Below are 19200 nucleotides of genomic sequence, written 5' to 3' on the forward strand. Positions count from 1 at the left end.
TTTTTGAGAAAGAGTCTCACTCTGTAGCACAGCCTGGACTGGGACTCACTATGTAGCCCAAATTATCTTTGAACTCAGGGTGATCCTCCTGTCTCCTGGCAGTCTCTAAGTGCTGAGACCACAAGCCTGGGCCACTGCATCCGGCTGCAAACTGCTTTTTTCTTCCCACAGCCATCTAGACCTCCATCCTAAGCTTTCCAGAAGCAGTGTCAAGGGCAACAACAGCAGTAGTAAAACAACAACAGAAACAATGGGTGCTGTTTAAATGGCCTTCTGTGTGTGTCCTCAAGACAGGCAGGTGCTATCAGCCTCGTGTGGGAGGTGAGGAAGCAAAGAGGTCGGCGAACTTGCCTGAGGCTCTGGGTTTATGAGCTCAGCTATCTCACTCTAGGGACAGCATTGAAAACTACATTCTGCACTGCTTTAAAAGTTGAGTGGCAGACTGGGCATGGTGTAGTATGTCAGCAATCCCAGAGGCAGAGAAAGGAGGACTGCTGCATGTTTGAGGTGAGTCTGGCGTACATAGCAAGTTCTAGACCAGCCGGGGCCACATAGAGAGATCCTATCTTAAAATTGTAAAAGTCCATGGCTAAGGTAGGATAATTCAAGCAGCCTGAGTAGCCTGTGTGAACCAGAAGAGATTTTCTTTCTTTCTTTTCTTAATGTTTTCTTTTTTTAGTTATTTTTATTATTTTATGTGCATGGGTATTTTGCCTGTACGTATGTCTGCGTACCCATGTGCATGCAGGGCCCACTGAGGTCAGAAGAGGGCATTGGGTCCCCTGGAACTGGAGTTAAAGACTGGGTTCTCTGGAAGAGCAGCAAGTACTCTTATGAGCCATCTTTCCAGCCCCCAGGAGGTGCCTCTATTGAAGCTTCAGCTTGCCTGCATGTTCCAGGTGATCGAGCGCTCGTTTTCACCCGTGGTCAGTGTTAGCAAGTCACCCCAGCTTTTAGTTTCCCTTAAAGGAAAGGTTCTCCTGAGAGCAATGGAATTCAAAACTCCAAACTCTCACAGCCACACACTGCATGATGACTTTTGGTCAATAGTGGACCACATACAGGACAGCAGTCCCATGACAGTCTATCACGTAGTAGCATGACTGCCCCCTAAGTTTGGGTTAAGCATACTCTGTTGTCACTGTGCACTGTGGAAAGCAATCAACCACAGTTACACGAACATGCCACTGTTACTGGAAGACACCTAAGTGCATCCCTTCTTGTTTATTTCTGCTTTACCATCATACAGGCATCCATCAAAAGCTTGGAAAAGCCTGATTTGGTCAAATTCAAATAACCCCAGAGGCCTTATGTCTTTTTTGTTCCTTTCTTTGGTAATGTTTTCTCCCTGTTACACAAGCAGGCAGATCTCTACCCTTTGCCCTGAAAGGAGTTAAGTAAGCTTTAAATGGATTAAAACCAGCAAGACTCTGATCTGCAGAGTTGAAATGTCTCACTCCCCAGCTCCAAAAAAAAAAAAAAAAAAAAAAAAAGAGGAAAGACCCAAGACTTAGGTCTCCAATTAACCTCCCAGGCTGACCAAAGCAGTCCCGACTGCTGTACAGCTCAAAGCCAGAGGGACACTCTTGGATGCTGTGGAGCCTGCTGAGCCCTGTGCCCTTTCCTTAGACATTTCTATTAATCCAGGAAAGGGCAGTGTTGAGATTGGAGAAGCTGGGAACCGTGAGAAACCTCAACAGGCATCTACAGTATTTACTTTTAAAAGCCCAGCTCTCAGAAAGTTTGTACTAGCTGATAATTTACAGCTTGTTACGGTCAGTTCCTGAAGAGACAGAGAGCAAAAGGCGGCAGAGAGGCCATGGGTCAGAGGAGGACCCTGCACTTGTACAGTGATGGGGTGAAGATCTATCTCAGTCATACAGCTAACGTAGTGGTGGCACACCTTTTAACACTGTGTACCATACTGTATCAAAAAGGGTAGGGACAGAACAAACAGGCTTGTGCCAGGTGAGAACAAGTACACTACTTTCAGAGTCTAATCTCTTCTAGCTTTATTCTGTGTACCTGACCAACCCCAGCAGGACTCAGACTGATTGAGGTGCAGACAGAATTGAGGGGTTACAGGTGATCTCTACATGCAGGAACCAGGTGGACTTGTGTCTTTCTCCAAGATCAGTGTGTGTGCCCTGCCAGCTCAAACTTGCTAGAGGGATCAACAGAGCTGCTGAGTGTAATCATAGAACACCTTCTTCATAGTGTGTAACACCTATGATTCACTAAATATTCAAAAATAACGATTTCACTAAATGTGATCAACAGCCATAAAGACAGCTGTTCTGTATCTTATAAACGCTACAAAGTATTGACTTCAAAACACATGTCTTCCTCCCGGGAAGCGGTATTCACTCCCCACTGCTCTGCTCCTGGGCCACCTTGGGAATAACGTTAAACATGGTCCAAGGGAAGAGGTTCCTTGACAAGGGACACCGAAACTATGAGCTGTGCAGGCACCGTGGCACCGTAATCTCAGCCTTGGAAGGCTGAGGCAGGAGGATAGACAGTTAGTTTGTTCAGTTGGGCTACCTAGCAAAACCCTATCTCAGAGAGGGAGGGAGGGAGGGAGGGAGGGAGGAAGGGAGGAAGGAAGGAAGGAGGAACTGGTGGGCTTTCCCCCTGTGCCAACAGCTCTTTCTGTCCAGCAGGCTCAGTCATCTCTTGTGTCTCATTGAATCTGGCATACTGTATCTTCCCTGTTGAAGCCCTTTGAAGCTACCCGTTATAAAAGACATAGAAATCTGTGAACCTCCTCATTATTCTATTTATAGTCCTTCACATTCTGATCAATTCTTTTTTCTCTCCATCCACAGGAGTACGCATAAATATTGTATCCGTGGCATGCCTAAAACCTCAAGCCCAAGAGCTGTGCTCCAGCAGACAGACTTGCTTCTGAAATACTACCTTCGAATATGTGTCCTCATCTTTCAAATCCTCAAGACCCCCAGAGTGTAAGGAAGATAAAGATGCACGACATGAAGGTCAAACATCTTACAGCTAGAAGGTGTGACAGGTGAGGCTGCGATGTGATAAGTGGAGACATCAGCTTCTCTCGGAGTCAGAGCCAGGGCAGATGGACACGTGGGGCCCCTGAGAGGAGAGGGCAGCTAAAACCTAGCTCACCGCTTCATACCCTGGCACAAAAGCTCGGGCCCCACCAACTGGCTTGAGGGTGTCTTGGGCTGGAAAAGACCCTGAAACAGTCTAGTAGACTAGAGATAGAAGAAGAAACCTAGATCTATCATCTATCAGTTTCCTACTGTGTCTGTGAGAAACGCAAGTCACTTGGAGGATGTAGTGGTGCATGTGTTTGTGTCTGTGTTAGGGAGGCTAAGGCAGGAAGATCATGAGTTCAAAGACACACTGGACTACAGAGTGAGGTTCGAGAGCAGCCTGAGCTACACAGCAGGACTATCTCAGCAACAGTGAAATAACAATAAAATCAAAGCAAAACAAAACAAAAATGGCTGGTGAGATGGCTCAGTTGGCAAATGGTCTTGTCATGTAAGATTAAAGATCTACGTTTAAGCCCTGGAACCCATTTAAAGGTAATGGAGAGAACTAATTCCATAGTGTTGTCCTCTGACCTTAGCATGCACATGCCTTGCCTGCCCTCCAATTTCTCCTTCTGCACCCCCAACACATGCACGCACACACACACTCACATACATAAATTTTTAAAAACTGAACAAAAAATAAGAACAAAACCCACACTCCACATGAAATAGGATGGCTAGAACTCAGCTTCTTCTAAGCACAAGCCTTGGTGTCAAAATTAAAGTGAGAGAACATTTCAACACCCTCATATAAGCGGTCAGCTCCTCTCTAATTAACTAAGAGTTACCTTGGTGATCAACATAAGGCTTGAAGGCCTGAAGGATTTTTGGCACAGCCACACCCATGTCAAGTTCTGTCAGTGTTAGCTCATTCATAAAGTAGGGGAGCTAGAGAAAAGAAACAAACAGTGAATGAGATACATTAGTAAGCTGGTAGCCATACTATGGTCAGCCAGAGTTCCACACACTGTCTGAGGAGAGAGGAGGTAAGGTGTTGGGTCACGTCTTTATGTACAAACCACAGAGGTAGAATCAAGTGAGCAGACAAATGCTATACTCTCATAAAGCAGGAACTGGGACAGAGGAGTATGGACTTGGTCAGGGATGGTCATCTAAGGAGGTGAGGAGGCATCGATAAGGAGTGGCATTTGACCTGTGACCTTCTAGGTGGAGGACACACAGGTGGTAAGGAGGAGGAATGGAGAGTAAGAAATTGCTACATTTCTGACAGGCAAATTTACCACAAGGTTAAAAATAACTGGGAAAACCAAAACTAAAGCCCAAACCCCGACTCCACATCCCTTAACGCTGGGCTGCCTATTTCTGTCTTCCTCCATGCATCCACGCTCCACCTGCTCCAAAAGTGCAGGTCCGTACGACTGCGCCCATGGAGCCCATGGAGCCGGTGTCCACGGTCTCACTAGCTTCAGGTTGTACATGTCACCAGGGTACACCAGGGGCCCGGGGAGCGACAGTGCAAGGAGAAATGTTAGCACCTGTCTTCACCCTCCAGTGAAGTCTGGTCTCCCTCAAGACAGGCAGCTCTCCCCTCTCAGCTCTCCTGCCAGAGGACTGGTAAACCGCCCTCCACCTTTGCCCTTTGGGGGGCGGGCACAGCTCCCCACCTCTGCTGGCCCAGGCAGCCTGCAGTCTCCTCTTGGGTTTCTCTCCTCTGGCTACTCATCTGAGTGTGCCTGCCATCTTGTTCCCAATGGGTCTGACTAATCCCAACTCCATCAGCAGGAATTCATCAAGAGGAAATGACGTAAGAGCACTGCTGTCCTTCTCAGAAATCCCCAAGTCACCCCAAGATCACATCACAAACTTAATGAACTTATCTATACTTCCTCTGGCTGAATTTGTACTTTCTTAATCTGCAGGTCATTTGTTATTTAGTTAAGAGTGCACTCGCTCCCCTCCCCCTCACTCACTCGCTCGCTCCCTCTCTCTGGATCTCAATGTAACCCTGGCTGGCCTGAACTCACAGAGATTTGCCTGTCTCTGGCATCCAGTGCTGGATCCAAAGGCATGTGCCACCTCACCCAGCTTCGCCTGATTTAAATGAAGAATTCAGCAGTATTTTCTCCAAATAGCCAGTTATCAGTCTCCACCTATTCAGTGAGCAACTGTACTGCCCCTTTAACCCCCAGACCCCCACCACCACACTGGAGTCTGCACCGTAATGTTTTCTGCCAGCATCAAACTTCAGAATATTCTTCTTTCTGTCTTTGTTTTTTGTTGGTTTTGTTTTTGAGGCAGGGTCTCACCATGTAGCCCAGGCTGGCTTTGAACTTACGATCCTCCTCCTGCTTCAGCCTTCTGGGTGCAGAGATTGACAGTCATGTACCGCCACGCTTGGCTACACCATAGCTTTAGAGTTCACAAGTCCGTCTTTTTTTTCTCCCAGAAAAATCTTTTTTCTTTAAAATTTTCAACACAGGGTTTCTCTGTGTAGCTCTGGCTGTCCTAGAACTCATTCTGTAGACCAGGCTGGTCTGGAACTGAGAGATCCACCTGCCTCTGCGTCCATAGTGCTAGGATTAAAGGCATGGGTCACTACTGCCCAGCTTCCCAACACAACCTTTTTTTGTTTTTTTTTTTTGTTTTTTCGAGACAGGGTTTCTCTGTATAGCTTTGGAGCCTGTCCTGGAACTCACTTGGTAGCCCAGGCTGGCCTCGAACTCACAGAGTGCTGGGATTAAAGGCGTGCACCACCACCGCCCGGCATATGAGTATTTTCCTAGTTACCTGTTAGACTGAAAATTAACATTTTTTTATTTTAATTAAACACAGATCAAGATTTCGCACACAGTGAGGCTGCAGCTGGTCAGGTGTGAATTTGCTGCTTCCACAGCAGATCTCTGAAGCTGGTTCTCAGCGCGAAGTGGGATCTTTCAGGACTCAGCTGAGGAACTTCACCTCTGGCTTTTGTGTTTTTTTTTTTTGTTTGTTTTTTTTTTTTTTTGAACAGGGGTGAGGCCATAGACAGAAGGTCATATTTGTGATGAATCTGAGACAAGGTCTCCCACAGCCCAGCTGGCTGCAAACTCACTCTACAGCTGAGGATGATCTTCAACTTATGCCAGCCCTCCAGTTACATATGGGCGCCTCCATGACTGGAACCTAGGGCTCCCTGCATGGTAGGCAAACACTGTATCAACCTGAGCCAACTCTGTGCAGCCTCAGTCACACTTGTCTGAATTGGTCTAATCCCTGTCTTAGACACCCCCCCCCCCCCCCCGGCCCCGAAAAAAGCATCAATGTGGATGTGGTTGACTTCTCTATCAACCTACAAAATGTGATTTGGCCAAGCAAGCATGCCACACCTTACACACTTGCCACAGTGCTTTTTGTTTGTAACTGCCACTCAGGGGCCTGCCAGGTTAGAGAGACTCCATGGGCTAGCCAAGGCACCCCCAACGGTGTTTCTATGGGATCAAGTTGACTGACACCACGACACAGCAGGAACTTAATTGTTTCCTTCCTTCCATACTGCACCTACCCCATCCTGCATCCCTTGGCAGCTGAAAAGGCAAAGGAAGACAGGTCCTGGGACAAAGGCAGGGCCTGAAGGCACCAGGCCCTGAGGCAGCAGAACAGTGAATGTGGGGGTAAACTGGCCAGCAGAGCCTTCCTGGTCTAGCTAATCCCAAGCTGGCATATCTCCAAATAACCTCTCCTCACTCAGTTCTCTCCTGGATCAGAAGGTAAGAGGGTCCCTCCTATGTGCCACTCAACCAGAAACCTCCAGGTCCCACATGAGGCAGGAACAGGCTTGTGTTCTTTACGCTCCTAAGCAAATTCAACCTGGGGACAGAACAGTCAGGTGTACCGGATACATTCTGATTTTCAGATGATCATCAGGCTGTGTGCAACGCCAGCACCTGCTGACGGGCATGAGCATCCCAAAGATGTATTTGAGCAGTAGTGGCCAAGATAAAGAGTTTACTTGCTGTTGGGGCAGAAACTCTGTTCCTGTTAAAGCTCACATGCAATCTCCTGCTGACATCATTGTGTGCAACAGTGGCAATCCAGGACTGCAGAACTTGGCATTATCCTTCTGCCCATTTGTTCCTCTGCCTGAGTCTCTCCTCTGTTCTTCAGAGCACACCATAGAGCATCGGATCAGAATGGGGTGGGGATGAGGAGAGGAACAGCGAGAAGGGACAAAGCCCTCCCAAGCCTGACCCGTGGCACCTGCTCCCATCTTAACCCCCAGTCCTTCTGACCAGAAAAAGCAGAAGGGGCTTAAGCTGGTGAACCGCAGGAGCTTACGTGACCAACAGAAGCAGAAGACTTCCCTAAACTTTCTCTGGAATGAGGGCGTTCTCATTACTCCACTGAGGAAGAGGCACCATGACCTCTCACTCCTGGTTTGGAGGAGGCTGCTCCATGCTTCTGGAACTGGTGAGCTCCCATCTGGAACTCAGGCATACCCTGTCCTCTTCTTGCTCCAGGGAAGCACAGCCCTCCAGTCTCTGAGAAAGAGGCGAGGAGAGGCTCTCTATGGGACTTGACCTGAGACTCCAGCGTCTGTCGTTTCCAAGGTGACAAAGAAGTCGAGTGCACTTTAGATGGCTGCTGACATTTCTTCCTCCAACAAGGAGGGACCCAGATGATTATTGTTCCTCATGCATGTGGCCAGCAGGAGCCAAGTCAGCCCTCAACCTACCTTGGGGATGCTGACTGGTTGACACTTGTCGAAGCTGCCTCTTCACCCCCCCACCCCCCTACCCCCACCCCGGCCAAAGTCCTGCTCTAAATCTCTTCAGGTCAGAAGCCAGCCTCTCTTCTTTACTGGAGAGCTGGGGAAGGGCAGAGACTGGTCTGTAGAAAGCAAAACTCAAACAAGTGGAAAAAATATTCTATTCCTTGTCCAGAGGAAGAAGCAAAATCAAACTGAGGCTCCTTTGTGTCCACATCCTTCTTCAAATCTAAGTTTATCATATTCTGATGTTTTCTTCACCGGGAGGCCTTGAACTCCCTGAGAGCACTGCAAAATTTTATGTCATGTCTACTCTTCTAGGAGGAGCCAAAGGTTTACGCTTCTCAAAGGAATTTATGGTCCAAAAAAACCGCAGAGCCGCTGATGTAAGCTTCTGATCACAGACTCCCCGTGAGGACTCAGGACCAAAATGCTCTTCACTGGGCCTTCAGCAGGCCAAAGACTTGCTTCTCGGGACCTCCACAGGTCCCTGGTTGGCAAGCATGTCCTCTAATGACAGTCACGAGGACCCTTAGACAGTTTAAACTCACTTCCCAGCAGCCCTGGCCTGGCACTAGAAGTGTTCCTTCAGCAAAGAGAGTCCAATACAGAGACTCTGGCCCAAAGCAAAGGCCAGTGGCCGACACAATCAGAGCGAGCACTAACTGTCCTAGCTGAGGGGAGGAGGGCAGCTGAGAAAGGGTCCCACGCACTTCAAAATTTCCATGTGACTTGGCCCACTGCAAAACCAGGCGGAGAGTTTAACTGTCTCTAACTCACATCAGCTACAGGAGTCCCTGCTTTCCTAACCAAGCTGCAGAGGACCACCTGGGGAGGATAATGACAGAGCACCACTAGAAAAGCAATCGGGACATCTGACTCAGTCCCCAGATGCTTAGTCACAGATCAAGGTCACCCTGTGATCCAGGTCAAATGTGCTGTGCGTGTATGGTACGCTTAAACCAAGGTGTGTTTTCACTTAGGACCTAAGGGGGCAGAACGTCCAGAAATGAAGAAGTGGGCATCAGAGGCCTCTCCCGTGAACAGTGATACCTTAATTTTGCTGAGTTTCATCTGGATTTTCTTTGACACCAGATCAGACCAGTATTTCTCGCCTAAGAAGTCCCAAAATATTCTTCCAAGCAAGGCATTCACCCAGGCTTCTTGCTCTTCCTCCTCAGAGGGTGGGGCCTCTGGCAACTGGCAAAAGAAGAGAGACTGAATTAGCTGTCAGACAACTGGGGACTCAGACAGGTGCTTATTTTCATAAAGCCTCCAAAGGCCCCTCCTGTGGCAACGAACACGTGACAAGCCTCTTCCCTATAAATTACAAGTCCCACAGCGTGCTGGTGAGCAAGAGAAGGAGAAAGAAACTGGCTGTCAGCTGTAACCTTCCTTTTGTCTGCTTTCTGCCCCTGCCAGTCCTCCCATGATGCAGCTGACACTCCCCAGCACGAGCTCAGACAGCCCTGCCCGTGCTCCCCGTCTCCACTAACTTGATGGTAACGAGCTATCTATCAAAGCCCGCCTATCCTGAGCTGTCTATCAAAGCCTGCCTATCCTCCTCCCAGCCAGGCTTGGGCCTGCAATTGTCAAGCCCATCCTCACCCAGGAGCAAATAAGTTTCCCAATGGCCAGGACTCAAGTTCGGCCTGATCCCTGCAAGGTCAAGACATTCTTGAGGTGCTTAAAAATACTGACATTTGCATTGCTGTACCTCTGAGATACTGAACTCCGCAGTCAGGAGTTCCTGAAGCTCTCTCAGCATTCGAAAGAGAGGAGAGTAAGGACCACACGGCTGGATGAGAGCTCGGCTCTCAGGACAGATGTGCGCTCCTACTCCAGCCCAGCAAACACCCTCATGCCCACCCCTCTACCCACACACAATCTGTCTGAAACATCTGCTGGGACCAGTGGGTAAGCAGCTCTAGCTCCAACTTCCTGGGCTAGCTGCTAGACTATGGAATCCGGCCTCTGGTGGGTCAGAGGCGGGGCTGGCGGAGGAAGGCGGCGGCGGCGGCGGCGGCGGCGGCGGCGGCGGCTAGGAGGGGACCCTGAGGTTGGATGGCAAGAGCGTGCTGGTGGGCTTGGCACTTACAAGGGTGGCAGCTTTAGTGCTGTTGACCATGGCTGCACACAGGTCAACAGCAGACTCCTTAGGTCGTCACGTTCGTGCATCTCGATACCCCAGGAAGACAGGAACCCTGCTTCCATCTGAGGAATGAGGTCCCTAGGACATGACTGCAGCCTGACTCTGGTTCTCCGCTTACTCTGTCTTGAGGGAGGGAGGGCGTGAATGTCCCTGGATGAGACAGACATTTGCGGAGGCATCTGAATTAGACTACAGCCTTACACAGAAGAGCAAGCTCTTGAAAGGAAAGATCAAAAAATCTTGAGGTGCAGAAGCCTGAGGTCTGCTCCACTTTCCGTTTGTGATTTATATAAACACATCTGGGCTCCATACATGTCACGGGCACACACTGTCCACACTTCTCTTTCATGCTTTGCGCATATGTGCCACCATGACATGTTCTGTGCAACTGACTGTCCCACCTGGCTATGTGCCTAGGCCAGTGGCATGGCACACAGGTCATTAGGTGCCAAGGATCTGACCTTGCAGGTCTGACTGGTTGTGAGAAGCCCCACGGTCTATGTCATGTGATAATTCTGAAGCCATACAGACTGCTCAGCCCCCATGCCATAGCACAGCTGCGCCAGTTCTCTGGGCACTAGGGAGTGAAGTGCTCACTCCCATTTTCAGTAACACATCAGGGTCTAGGACATGCTCTAAACTCCTTCAAATCGAGGTGTTCAAGGGCTTCCTTATGGAGGTCAGTGACTCATTAACAACAAAGGGCTGGAGGGGGGCAGCTCAGTTACGAGGACGTCCTGCTCTCCAGAGGATGCACTTCAGTCCTCCACACCCACTGGTGGCTCCCAACGACCTTCAATACCATATGACACCCTCTTCTGGCCTCCACAGGCACCCCACACATGGCATTCACACACACACACACACACACACATATAAAAAAATTTTAAAACATCCTTGTTTAAAATTGATACATACATGTTAGCCAGATAGTGGTGGTGCAGGCCTTTAAATCCCAGCACTTGGGACAAACAAACAAACAAACCAAAAGGATACATGTTGATCCTCCCATTACAGTGGCTCTACTTCACTCTAGAGAATTCTATGTGTGCTTCCCTAGTGCGGTATGTCCTCAGACATCAGCCAAGACATTTTCCACCAGCAAGATCTGGATGGCAGGACAGAAGCTGGCATCAGCAACTTCTATTCTTTTGTTTGTTTTTGTTTTTCGAGACAGGGTTTCTCTGTGTAGCCTCGACTGTCCTGGAGCTTGCTCTATAGACCAGGCTGGCCTCGAACTCACAGAGATCTGTCTGCCTCTGCCTCCTAAGTGCTGGGATTAAAGATGTGTGGCACCAACGACTGGTGGCATCAGCAACTTCTTAACCATACCACAAGTGTGCATGTATGTGTGTGCAACATCCCCCCTCACCCACCCCCCCACGCCGCCATCTTGTGCTATCATCATCAGGCCGAGAGTAACAGGTGCAACGGTTAAACCCATCAGATTACCTGCACAGGCTTTTGAAGAAACATGACATGTCTGAGGAATATGGCCCCCAGGCTACTTAGCCAGTTTCAAACCACTACCCACATCAGGCACACAGTACTTTTAGTCTTGTGGGCTACCTAGAAGAAGAGGTTGCCTCGTCCCTTTTCAGGAGGGAGCAGGTGTCCTCTACCAGCCTTTCTTCATAAGGCTCATTTTCACAGGAAACAAATTCCATGAAAAAAGCAGCAAGAAACAAAGACTATTTCACAATGCCGTCCAAGCCAGTGGCATGTGACGTGGCAAACGTCTGAAGGAACTGACAAGCAAGTTCTTCTCCTTTTTATCAGTTCCTGTAGCTGAGGCAGGCGTCTGCAAGAGCTGCAGAATACTGACAAGGAAGCAAAGGGCTCTGCGAATGAAATCAGGACTCCATGGGCTGCAGAACGCATTCCCAGTGACTGTCATAAAAACTTGCATACACATCGCCTGTGGCTGTGGGGAGAAACCTGAGGAGAACATTCATTGTGCGGCCTCCTCCCTCCACGTGGTTAGGAAGGGTGATCTCCCAAGCACGGCTTCCAAAGACAGCATTTGGGGACGCTGTCGTTCCAAAGATGAAGCAAGGCCATTGAGACTGTCTATATAGCTCTTGGGGAGTACTGTATTTAAAATGAACTTCTATGCCCAACTCAGCACAGATGTACTCCGTTTCATGGGAGGCCAGGGGTGCCTTTCTGCTGAGAGAGAGGGCAAGCCTCTGTCCCCGAGTTTGGTCACGCAGGGCTGCTGTCTCAAGGTGGCACATGTGGCAGCCTGGCCCAAGAGCAGACACAGCAGGACCCTTCCTTCACACTGCATGCCTGTTTCTCCTGATTTTAAAACAATGCATATTCATTATAGAACACACACATGATCTCTTCCCAGACAGAACAGAAACATTTTCACTATATTTTATTTAAGTACCCCCCCACCCTCACCCACCTTAAAGGCCCACGATGACTTAAACTGGCAAGCCTCTCACTTCAGCCTCCTGAGTACTAGGATTACAGACATGCACCACCAAGTCCAATTTCAGTCTTTTTCCAGTGTATCAATATTTTTAAAAAGGTACTGGATCAGGGTAATAGCATGTGCCTTTAATCTCAGCACTTGGAGGCAGAGGCAGGCAGATTTCTGTGAGTTAGAGGCCAGCCTGGTCTACATAGTAAGTCCCAGGCCAGCCAGGGCTAACATAGTAAGACCATGTCTGGCTCCCCTCTACCTACCCCAAAAAAATGGTTTTATAAGACAGAGTCTCATGTAGCCCAGGCTGGCCTTGAACTCATTCTGTAGCTGAGGATGGACCTTGACTTCTGATTTTCTTGCCTCCATCTTCTAAGTGCTGGGATTACAGGGCTTTGACACCAGGCCTGACCAATGTATCAATACCATATTTTCATTTTTAGGGACACCCTCTCCCCTGAGGCAGGGTTTCTTTGTGTAACAATCCTGGCTGTCCTGGAACAAGATTTTTGTTATTTTTAAAAAATGTGTGTGTGTGTGTGTGTGTTTGGTTTGGGCACTTGAGTGCAGATGCCCAAACAGGCCAGAGCCCTGGGAGCCCAAAGGTATTGGATCCCCTGGAGGTGGAGTTACAAGCAGTTGTCAGCTCTGGGAATTGAACTTGGGCCCTCTGCAAGAGCAGTATGCACTCTGTATGGCTGAGTCATCTCTCCAGCCCCCATATGCTTTTCTTTGAAATGTCTATCCAGATCCTTGACCCACTTTAAAATTTATTTTTGTGTACATGAGTGTTTTGCCTACACGTATGTCTGTGCACCATGTTCATGTCTGGTATCTGTAGAGGCCAGAAGAGGGTTTGGATACTCTGGGATTGGAGTTACAGGCAGTAGTGAGCCACCTGATGTGAGTACTGAGAAGCCAGCCCAGGGCCTCTGGGAGAGCAGCAGGTGCTCTTAACCACTGAACCATCTCTCGAGTGCCTGTTTTGTTTTGTTTTGGGTTTTGTTGTTGTTGTTTTTAACGTGAAAAGCTGCTTTTATTACATTTTGTTCTATTTGTATTTAGTGTGTCGGAGTGAGTCTCTCTACCATGTGAGTTCTGGGATTGAACTCAGGTCATCAGGCTTGGTAGCAGGCACCTGTACCCGCCAAGCCATCTGGCTTAGCCCTCTTTCAATGCTCTTGATGGTACTGTTTATAGCACCAAAGGTTTGGGTTTGGATGGAGCCCAGGAAGGGCCTCTAGTCAGCCTGGGCCTGGCAAACAGGGCTCTGGCAGGCCTTGCCCTTCTCCCCATTCCCTCTGCCTTGCTAAAAGCCATTCGATTACATTCCTAAAGCTAGACACCACGGTCTAGTCCCTTATTTGGCCACTTCCTCCTCCTGAGGCTAACCACCAAGGTCCAGCTACCAAAGTATTGAAGTCCAGCAATCAAGAGCCCCCTTTGGCTCGCCTAATTATCATGCCCAATTAAAATTAGACACCTCATTCTAACACGGGGTTTTCCCCTGTATCTTTATAAACCGCCGTTTTCCTATGGGCCATGTCTGTCTCCTCTCTATCCAAAGGCAGTCCTTTGTCCTTCTGGGACAAATACACCTCCTACCTCTCCCTTGTTCCCTTCCCCTTCTCCCTGGTCCTCTGTCTCCTGTCTTTGTCTCTTATCCCTGCCCTCTGTCCTTTGGGGGCAAATAAATCTCCTTTGTGCTGAGATCTTGGTCTTGGGGGTCCTGGGCCGATATGGAGTCGTTACAGCCCAATTTACTTTACTTTGGTTGTTTGCTTATGTGGTCTTAAGAAGGACCTTTATTTTTCTCTTTTTGCTTCATTAGTTTATTTTAAGCAGAGTGAACTCATGTTCTTCTCCCAGTCTCCTGTGTGCTAGAGTTACTGATGTGTACCCCCATACCCCGCTCAGGAGGTTTCATCTACCTCAAGATTTAGTTCTGTTCTGTGTTTTATAGTTCTTTCCTTTACCTTGAGGTCTGTGACCACTGTGAGGTAACTCTGCAAGGAGTGTGAGGCAGGAGTTCAACTTCCTGCTTCTGCCTCTGCTATTTAACTGTTCCCACATCATTTACTAAAAAGACTGTCCTTGGGCCAGCGAGATGACTCAGCAGGTAAAGGTACTTGCCACCAAGCTCGATGACCTGAGTTTTTGTTTGCTTGTTTATTTATTCATTTACTTTTGTGACAGGATCTCACTAGTAACCCTGGCTGTACCAGAACTCACTGTGTAGACTAGATTGGTCTCAAACTCAGAGATTCACCTGCCTCTGTTTCCCAAGTATGTCACCATCCCCAGCTATGACCAGAGTTTAATCCCTGGGACCCACATGGTACAAAGACAGAACTGACTCCAGAAAGTCGGCCTCCTATTTCCATGGCATTCACATATGTACATTTAATGTGTATACACACACATACTAAACACATGTAAAAAAGCTTACAAAATAAAAACTACTCTTTTCCTTGCTGATTTTTCTTGGCATTCCTGTCTCCTTTAAATTTTTATTTTTAAATTGGACACATTGCTTCACATCTTTAATTTATAATAAGCATTTTTCCATTTCCAGTTTTACATGTTTGAAAAACCCACTTTGAGAGGAAAAGCACAGCCTTGGAAACCTCTATTAGGTTCAGGTCTCCTGGTCTCCAGCTGATTCTTGTCCACATAATTCTTATCCTCTGACACACAGGTGGTACCGTTCTATAACCCAGCTCACAGACACTAAGTCAAAAACAGAACTAAGGCTGGGCGGTGGTAGCACACGTGTTTGATCCCAGCACTCGGGAGGCAAAGGCAGACACATCTCTGTGAGATCGAGGCCAGCCTGCTCTACAGAGCAAGTTCCAAGACAGCCAGGGCTACACAGAGACACCCTGTCTGGGGGAGGAGACCCACAAAGCCGAGTGACAGTGACAGCAGGGCTCTACCCCGGAGCAGCCTGTGGTGTCTTTAGCGCTCCCTCAGCCCTCCCATGAAAAAGAAGCGAAGTGCTTCACAGCATCTGAGTACCGCAGTCTCCCACCTGGAGGATGGGCACACACTCCTGCCCAGGCAGTCTTCTCTCCCAGCAGCCAACTCCAAGGCACACACTCCCTGGCCTCAAATCTAGGGCATGTGTGCAGCCAACCTGCAGGGTGTCCCCTGAACCCCACCTCCCGACACACCCATAAACCAGAAGTAAGATTATCCCACCTGGAGACAAAAGAATTTTTTTGAATTATGACTTAAATCACCTAAAACCAGACATTAAACGTCTAGAAACCAGTGTTATTTTATAATTCAAATGCAGCTTAATAGCTTTAAGTTGTTTCTATACCAAACCTTCTGATCGTGTATTTAATTATTATGGGTAAGTTAACTGCCAGTAATGTTTAGAACTGTTTCACACACAATGCTAGCCCGCAGTCTGTTATGGAATATTCCTTTACACTGTGTGAAGCTGTGTCACTGTGATTGGTTTAATAAAGAGCTAAATGGCCATTATCTGGGCAGGAAGAGGTTAGGTGGGACTTCTGGGGACAGAGAGGACTCAGAGAGGAAGAGAGGTGGAGTTGCCAGTGAGTCACCAGCCAAACACAGAGGAAGCAGAATGAGCAGTACAGAGAGATGAGGTAAAGAACCACATGCCAGAACACAGATTAAAAAATACGCGTTAGCCGGGCAGTGGTGGCGCACGCTTTTAATCCCAGCACTGGGGAGGCAGAGCCAGGCGGATCTCTGTGAGTTCGAGGCCAGCCTGGGCTACCAAGTGAGTCCCAGGAAAGTCGCAAAGCTACACAGAGAAACCCTGTCTTGAAAAACCAAAATAAATAAATAAATAAATAAATAAATAAATAAATAAATAAATAAATAAATAAATAAAAATATGCGTTAATTTAAGTTATAAGAACTAGTTAGGAACAAGCCTAAGCTAAGGGCAAGCATTTATAATTAATACTAAGTGTCCATGTTATTTGTGAGCTGGTGGTCCCTGTGAGAAAGTTCATCTGGGTGTTTTGAACTGGGGTTCAGCTCCTGAGCACCAGAGACTGAACACTGGCCTATTCACCCTGTAACCAGCTGGCTAACTCATTAAGCACTGGGCATCACTTAAAGGGAGATGAATGTGTGACTGTGCTCAGGACACTCTGGAGCCCTACCTTCAGGGACAGAAACATTTTGACTATGGTGTGTAAGAGGGAGCCGGAAGGGGAGATGGCAGGAAGTGGAGGTAAAAAGAACAAAGTGTCCCAAGCCCCCCTGTATGAAAGAGGGGACATGTGAACCTGGGTGAACATCTGGGTGCTGGCCAAGTCTGAAAACATAATTTGGAGCAACTTGAGGAAATGTCAAAGGTTCTTTTGTGTCTCTGACTCCTTTAAGGCCCTCCTTTTGGACTTATGATGCTGGAGGTGATATGGACTTGAGGAAATGTCCTAATTTTGGCTGAAGGGATGAACACTAATAATATCCAAAAGGTCCACCTTTGGTGAGGTCAGAGAAATGGGCAGTGCCATACCTTCCTGGTAGGAATCAACACTGGTGTGACTGTTAGGGATGGAATTTGGCAGTCTCTAACCAAAGCACATGTGCATTCACCTTCTGACCCAGAATCCCGCTTTCAGGATTTCAGCACTGAAGACACCCCAACAACGTGAAAGCACACTCACGTTATTTACCCAGCATTGCCAGAAATGGCAAAATCCTGGGGAAAACCTTAAACTACAGACCATCCACCCATCAGAGTCTCTGGATCTGTCTAAAAAGATGAGAGTGAATTCTATGAATGGATACAGTGATTTCAGAAAGTGTTTGTGAATGGACCACAGTACGCAAAACTTTGGATAAAACAGAAGACGGAATGATACATGCAGACAACAAATCAGACACTAAGGCACTTGCCTGTCTGGGAGTGAACAGGGGCAGCAGAGAAATGCGAGAACCACGTTAGTATTTCATAGGGTGGGAATCATTTGCTCAAATCACAAAGGTAATATGAAATTGGCGCAGCATCAGCTCTGCTGACTCGTACAGTAGGACAGAAGCACTGTGTAGAACAGGAGCACCGTGTGGGACAGGAGCACCATGTAGGACAGGAGCACCATGTAGTACAGGAGCACTGTGTAGTGCAGGAGCACCGTGTAGTACAGGAGCACTGTGTAGTGCAGGACAGGAGCACCGTGTAGGACAGGAGCACCATGTAGGACAGGAGCACAATGTAGTGTAGGACAGGAGCACCGTGTGGGACAGGAACACCCTGGCAGAGCTCATTTTCCACCTATCATACTTTCCCTTGGGAAGGGCAGGGCCTATTGCCCTTCTCCTTGACCAGACACAGGAGCTTCCATGACTGCCCTGATCAACAGCAGCAGTCTACCTACCGTCTGCTTCCTGCTTTCCCTAGGAATGTGTGCCTGAAGGAAACCCAGGCCACAAGAGGAAGGACCGAGGCCCCCAGCCTTCAGCCCTGGCTGAGCTCCACTCCACAACTAGAATCTACTGTACTCCACGAGAGGGCCCTTCCTCTTGGCAGTGGGTCATTCTCCAGCCTCCCCTGGTGACTGCGCAGAGCAGCCGGAAGTCCTCCCTTGCCTCCCCTGATGAAATTACAAATTTGTGAGGAAAACAAATAGTAGCTATTATCTGAAGCAACCACCTTGGGGTTGTTTGTTTCACAGTGTTGGACCAGTAGACTAACACCTGCACCTTATTCAAGGACGCCCACACTACCAGACCCCCAAAAGCCAGAATATGGTCCCGACACACTTCAGGCAGGCCAAGCAGATTTGGGGAGTCAAGCTCACTTTCCTCAGATGCCTGTCGGAGACAGTGACCCACACACATTCCTACGCAATTCTATCTCTCTGGTTTCCTGGAGCATGGCAGTTATCATTAAATTAACAAGGGGGGGGTCCCCTCTCTTGAGCTGGAGCTTCTAAGTGGGCTCCAGGTACTGGGCTCAGGTCATCCAGATTGTACAGCAAGTGCTGTATCCACTGAGCCATCTCCAGGCCTGTTTTTAGTTTTTCTTTAAAGATAGGCTCTCACTGTATAACCCAGGATGACAATCCTCCTGACTCGGCCTCGTGAGTGTTAGGATTACAATAGTGTGCCACCATGCTCAGCTCTGGTTTTATTTATTGTTTTGTTTTTTGAGACAGGGCTTCATTGTGTAAGCCTGCCTGTCCTAGAACTTTCTCTGTAGACCAGGCTGGCCTTGAACTCAGAGATCTGCCTGCCTTTGCTTCTGGCATGCTGGGATTAAAAGTGTGTGCCACCACTGCCCGGCTTTGTTTTGATTTTTAATGTGAGAAAACCATTCAGAAAGATTTTTATCAACCTTGCCACGTAGTAGTGTACAGTTCTCTGTTCTCCTTGGATCTGATGAGATCAAGACAACTGATGTCCTTAGATAAAGAGAACGTGGGGAGGAGGGAGCTGTCACAGGCAACCAGGACACTTCTAGAAGAGAGGATGTCACCTACTCTAGCCTAGAGGGAAGTCTTTCACCAGAGCTGGTAATTCAGAGTGTGTGTGGAGGCAGTGAGCTTGAGGCCAGCAAAGCCACATGGGTCAGGTCCGCGGTCACCTCCACACAGAAGAGATTCCACAGAACAAGTAAACCAAAGGGCAGCCAGAGGCAGAAGAGGAAGGCACCATGTTCCTCATTAAAGACAGCAGTCTGGCCATGACAAGAGGTCAAACACGATGGACTACCCATGAGAAGAGGCTGGGGACTGCAGGCAGGGGCTATGCCTCAAAACGGCGGGGCACAGCAGAGGCAGGAGGCCTCTGGTACAGGCTGACTTCAGAGTGCTCATCAGCACGACAGTCCCCGCAGTCCAAGGGG

The 19200-nt window shown here is 48.4% G+C and overlaps 1 protein-coding gene across 5 annotated transcripts in view; it reads right to left on the reverse strand.

Moving 5' to 3' along the window:
- Positions 1-19200, reverse strand: part of Tex2 (testis expressed 2) — a 122318-nt gene that overhangs the window by 24484 nt on the left and 78634 nt on the right. For all 5 annotated transcript variants that reach the window (XM_059271988.1, XM_059271986.1, XM_059271987.1 and 2 more), the window contains 2 exons: positions 8830-8976; positions 3860-3959 (listed from right to left, as the gene is read on the reverse strand). In XM_059271988.1, coding sequence (XP_059127971.1) covers positions 3860-3959; positions 8830-8976 — 247 coding nt within the window. The remainder of the gene's footprint in view (positions 1-3859; positions 3960-8829; positions 8977-19200) is intronic.

This window comes from Peromyscus eremicus, chromosome 8a, assembly GCF_949786415.1.
Source record: "Peromyscus eremicus chromosome 8a, PerEre_H2_v1, whole genome shotgun sequence".
Taxonomy (NCBI): domain Eukaryota; kingdom Metazoa; phylum Chordata; class Mammalia; order Rodentia; family Cricetidae; genus Peromyscus; species Peromyscus eremicus.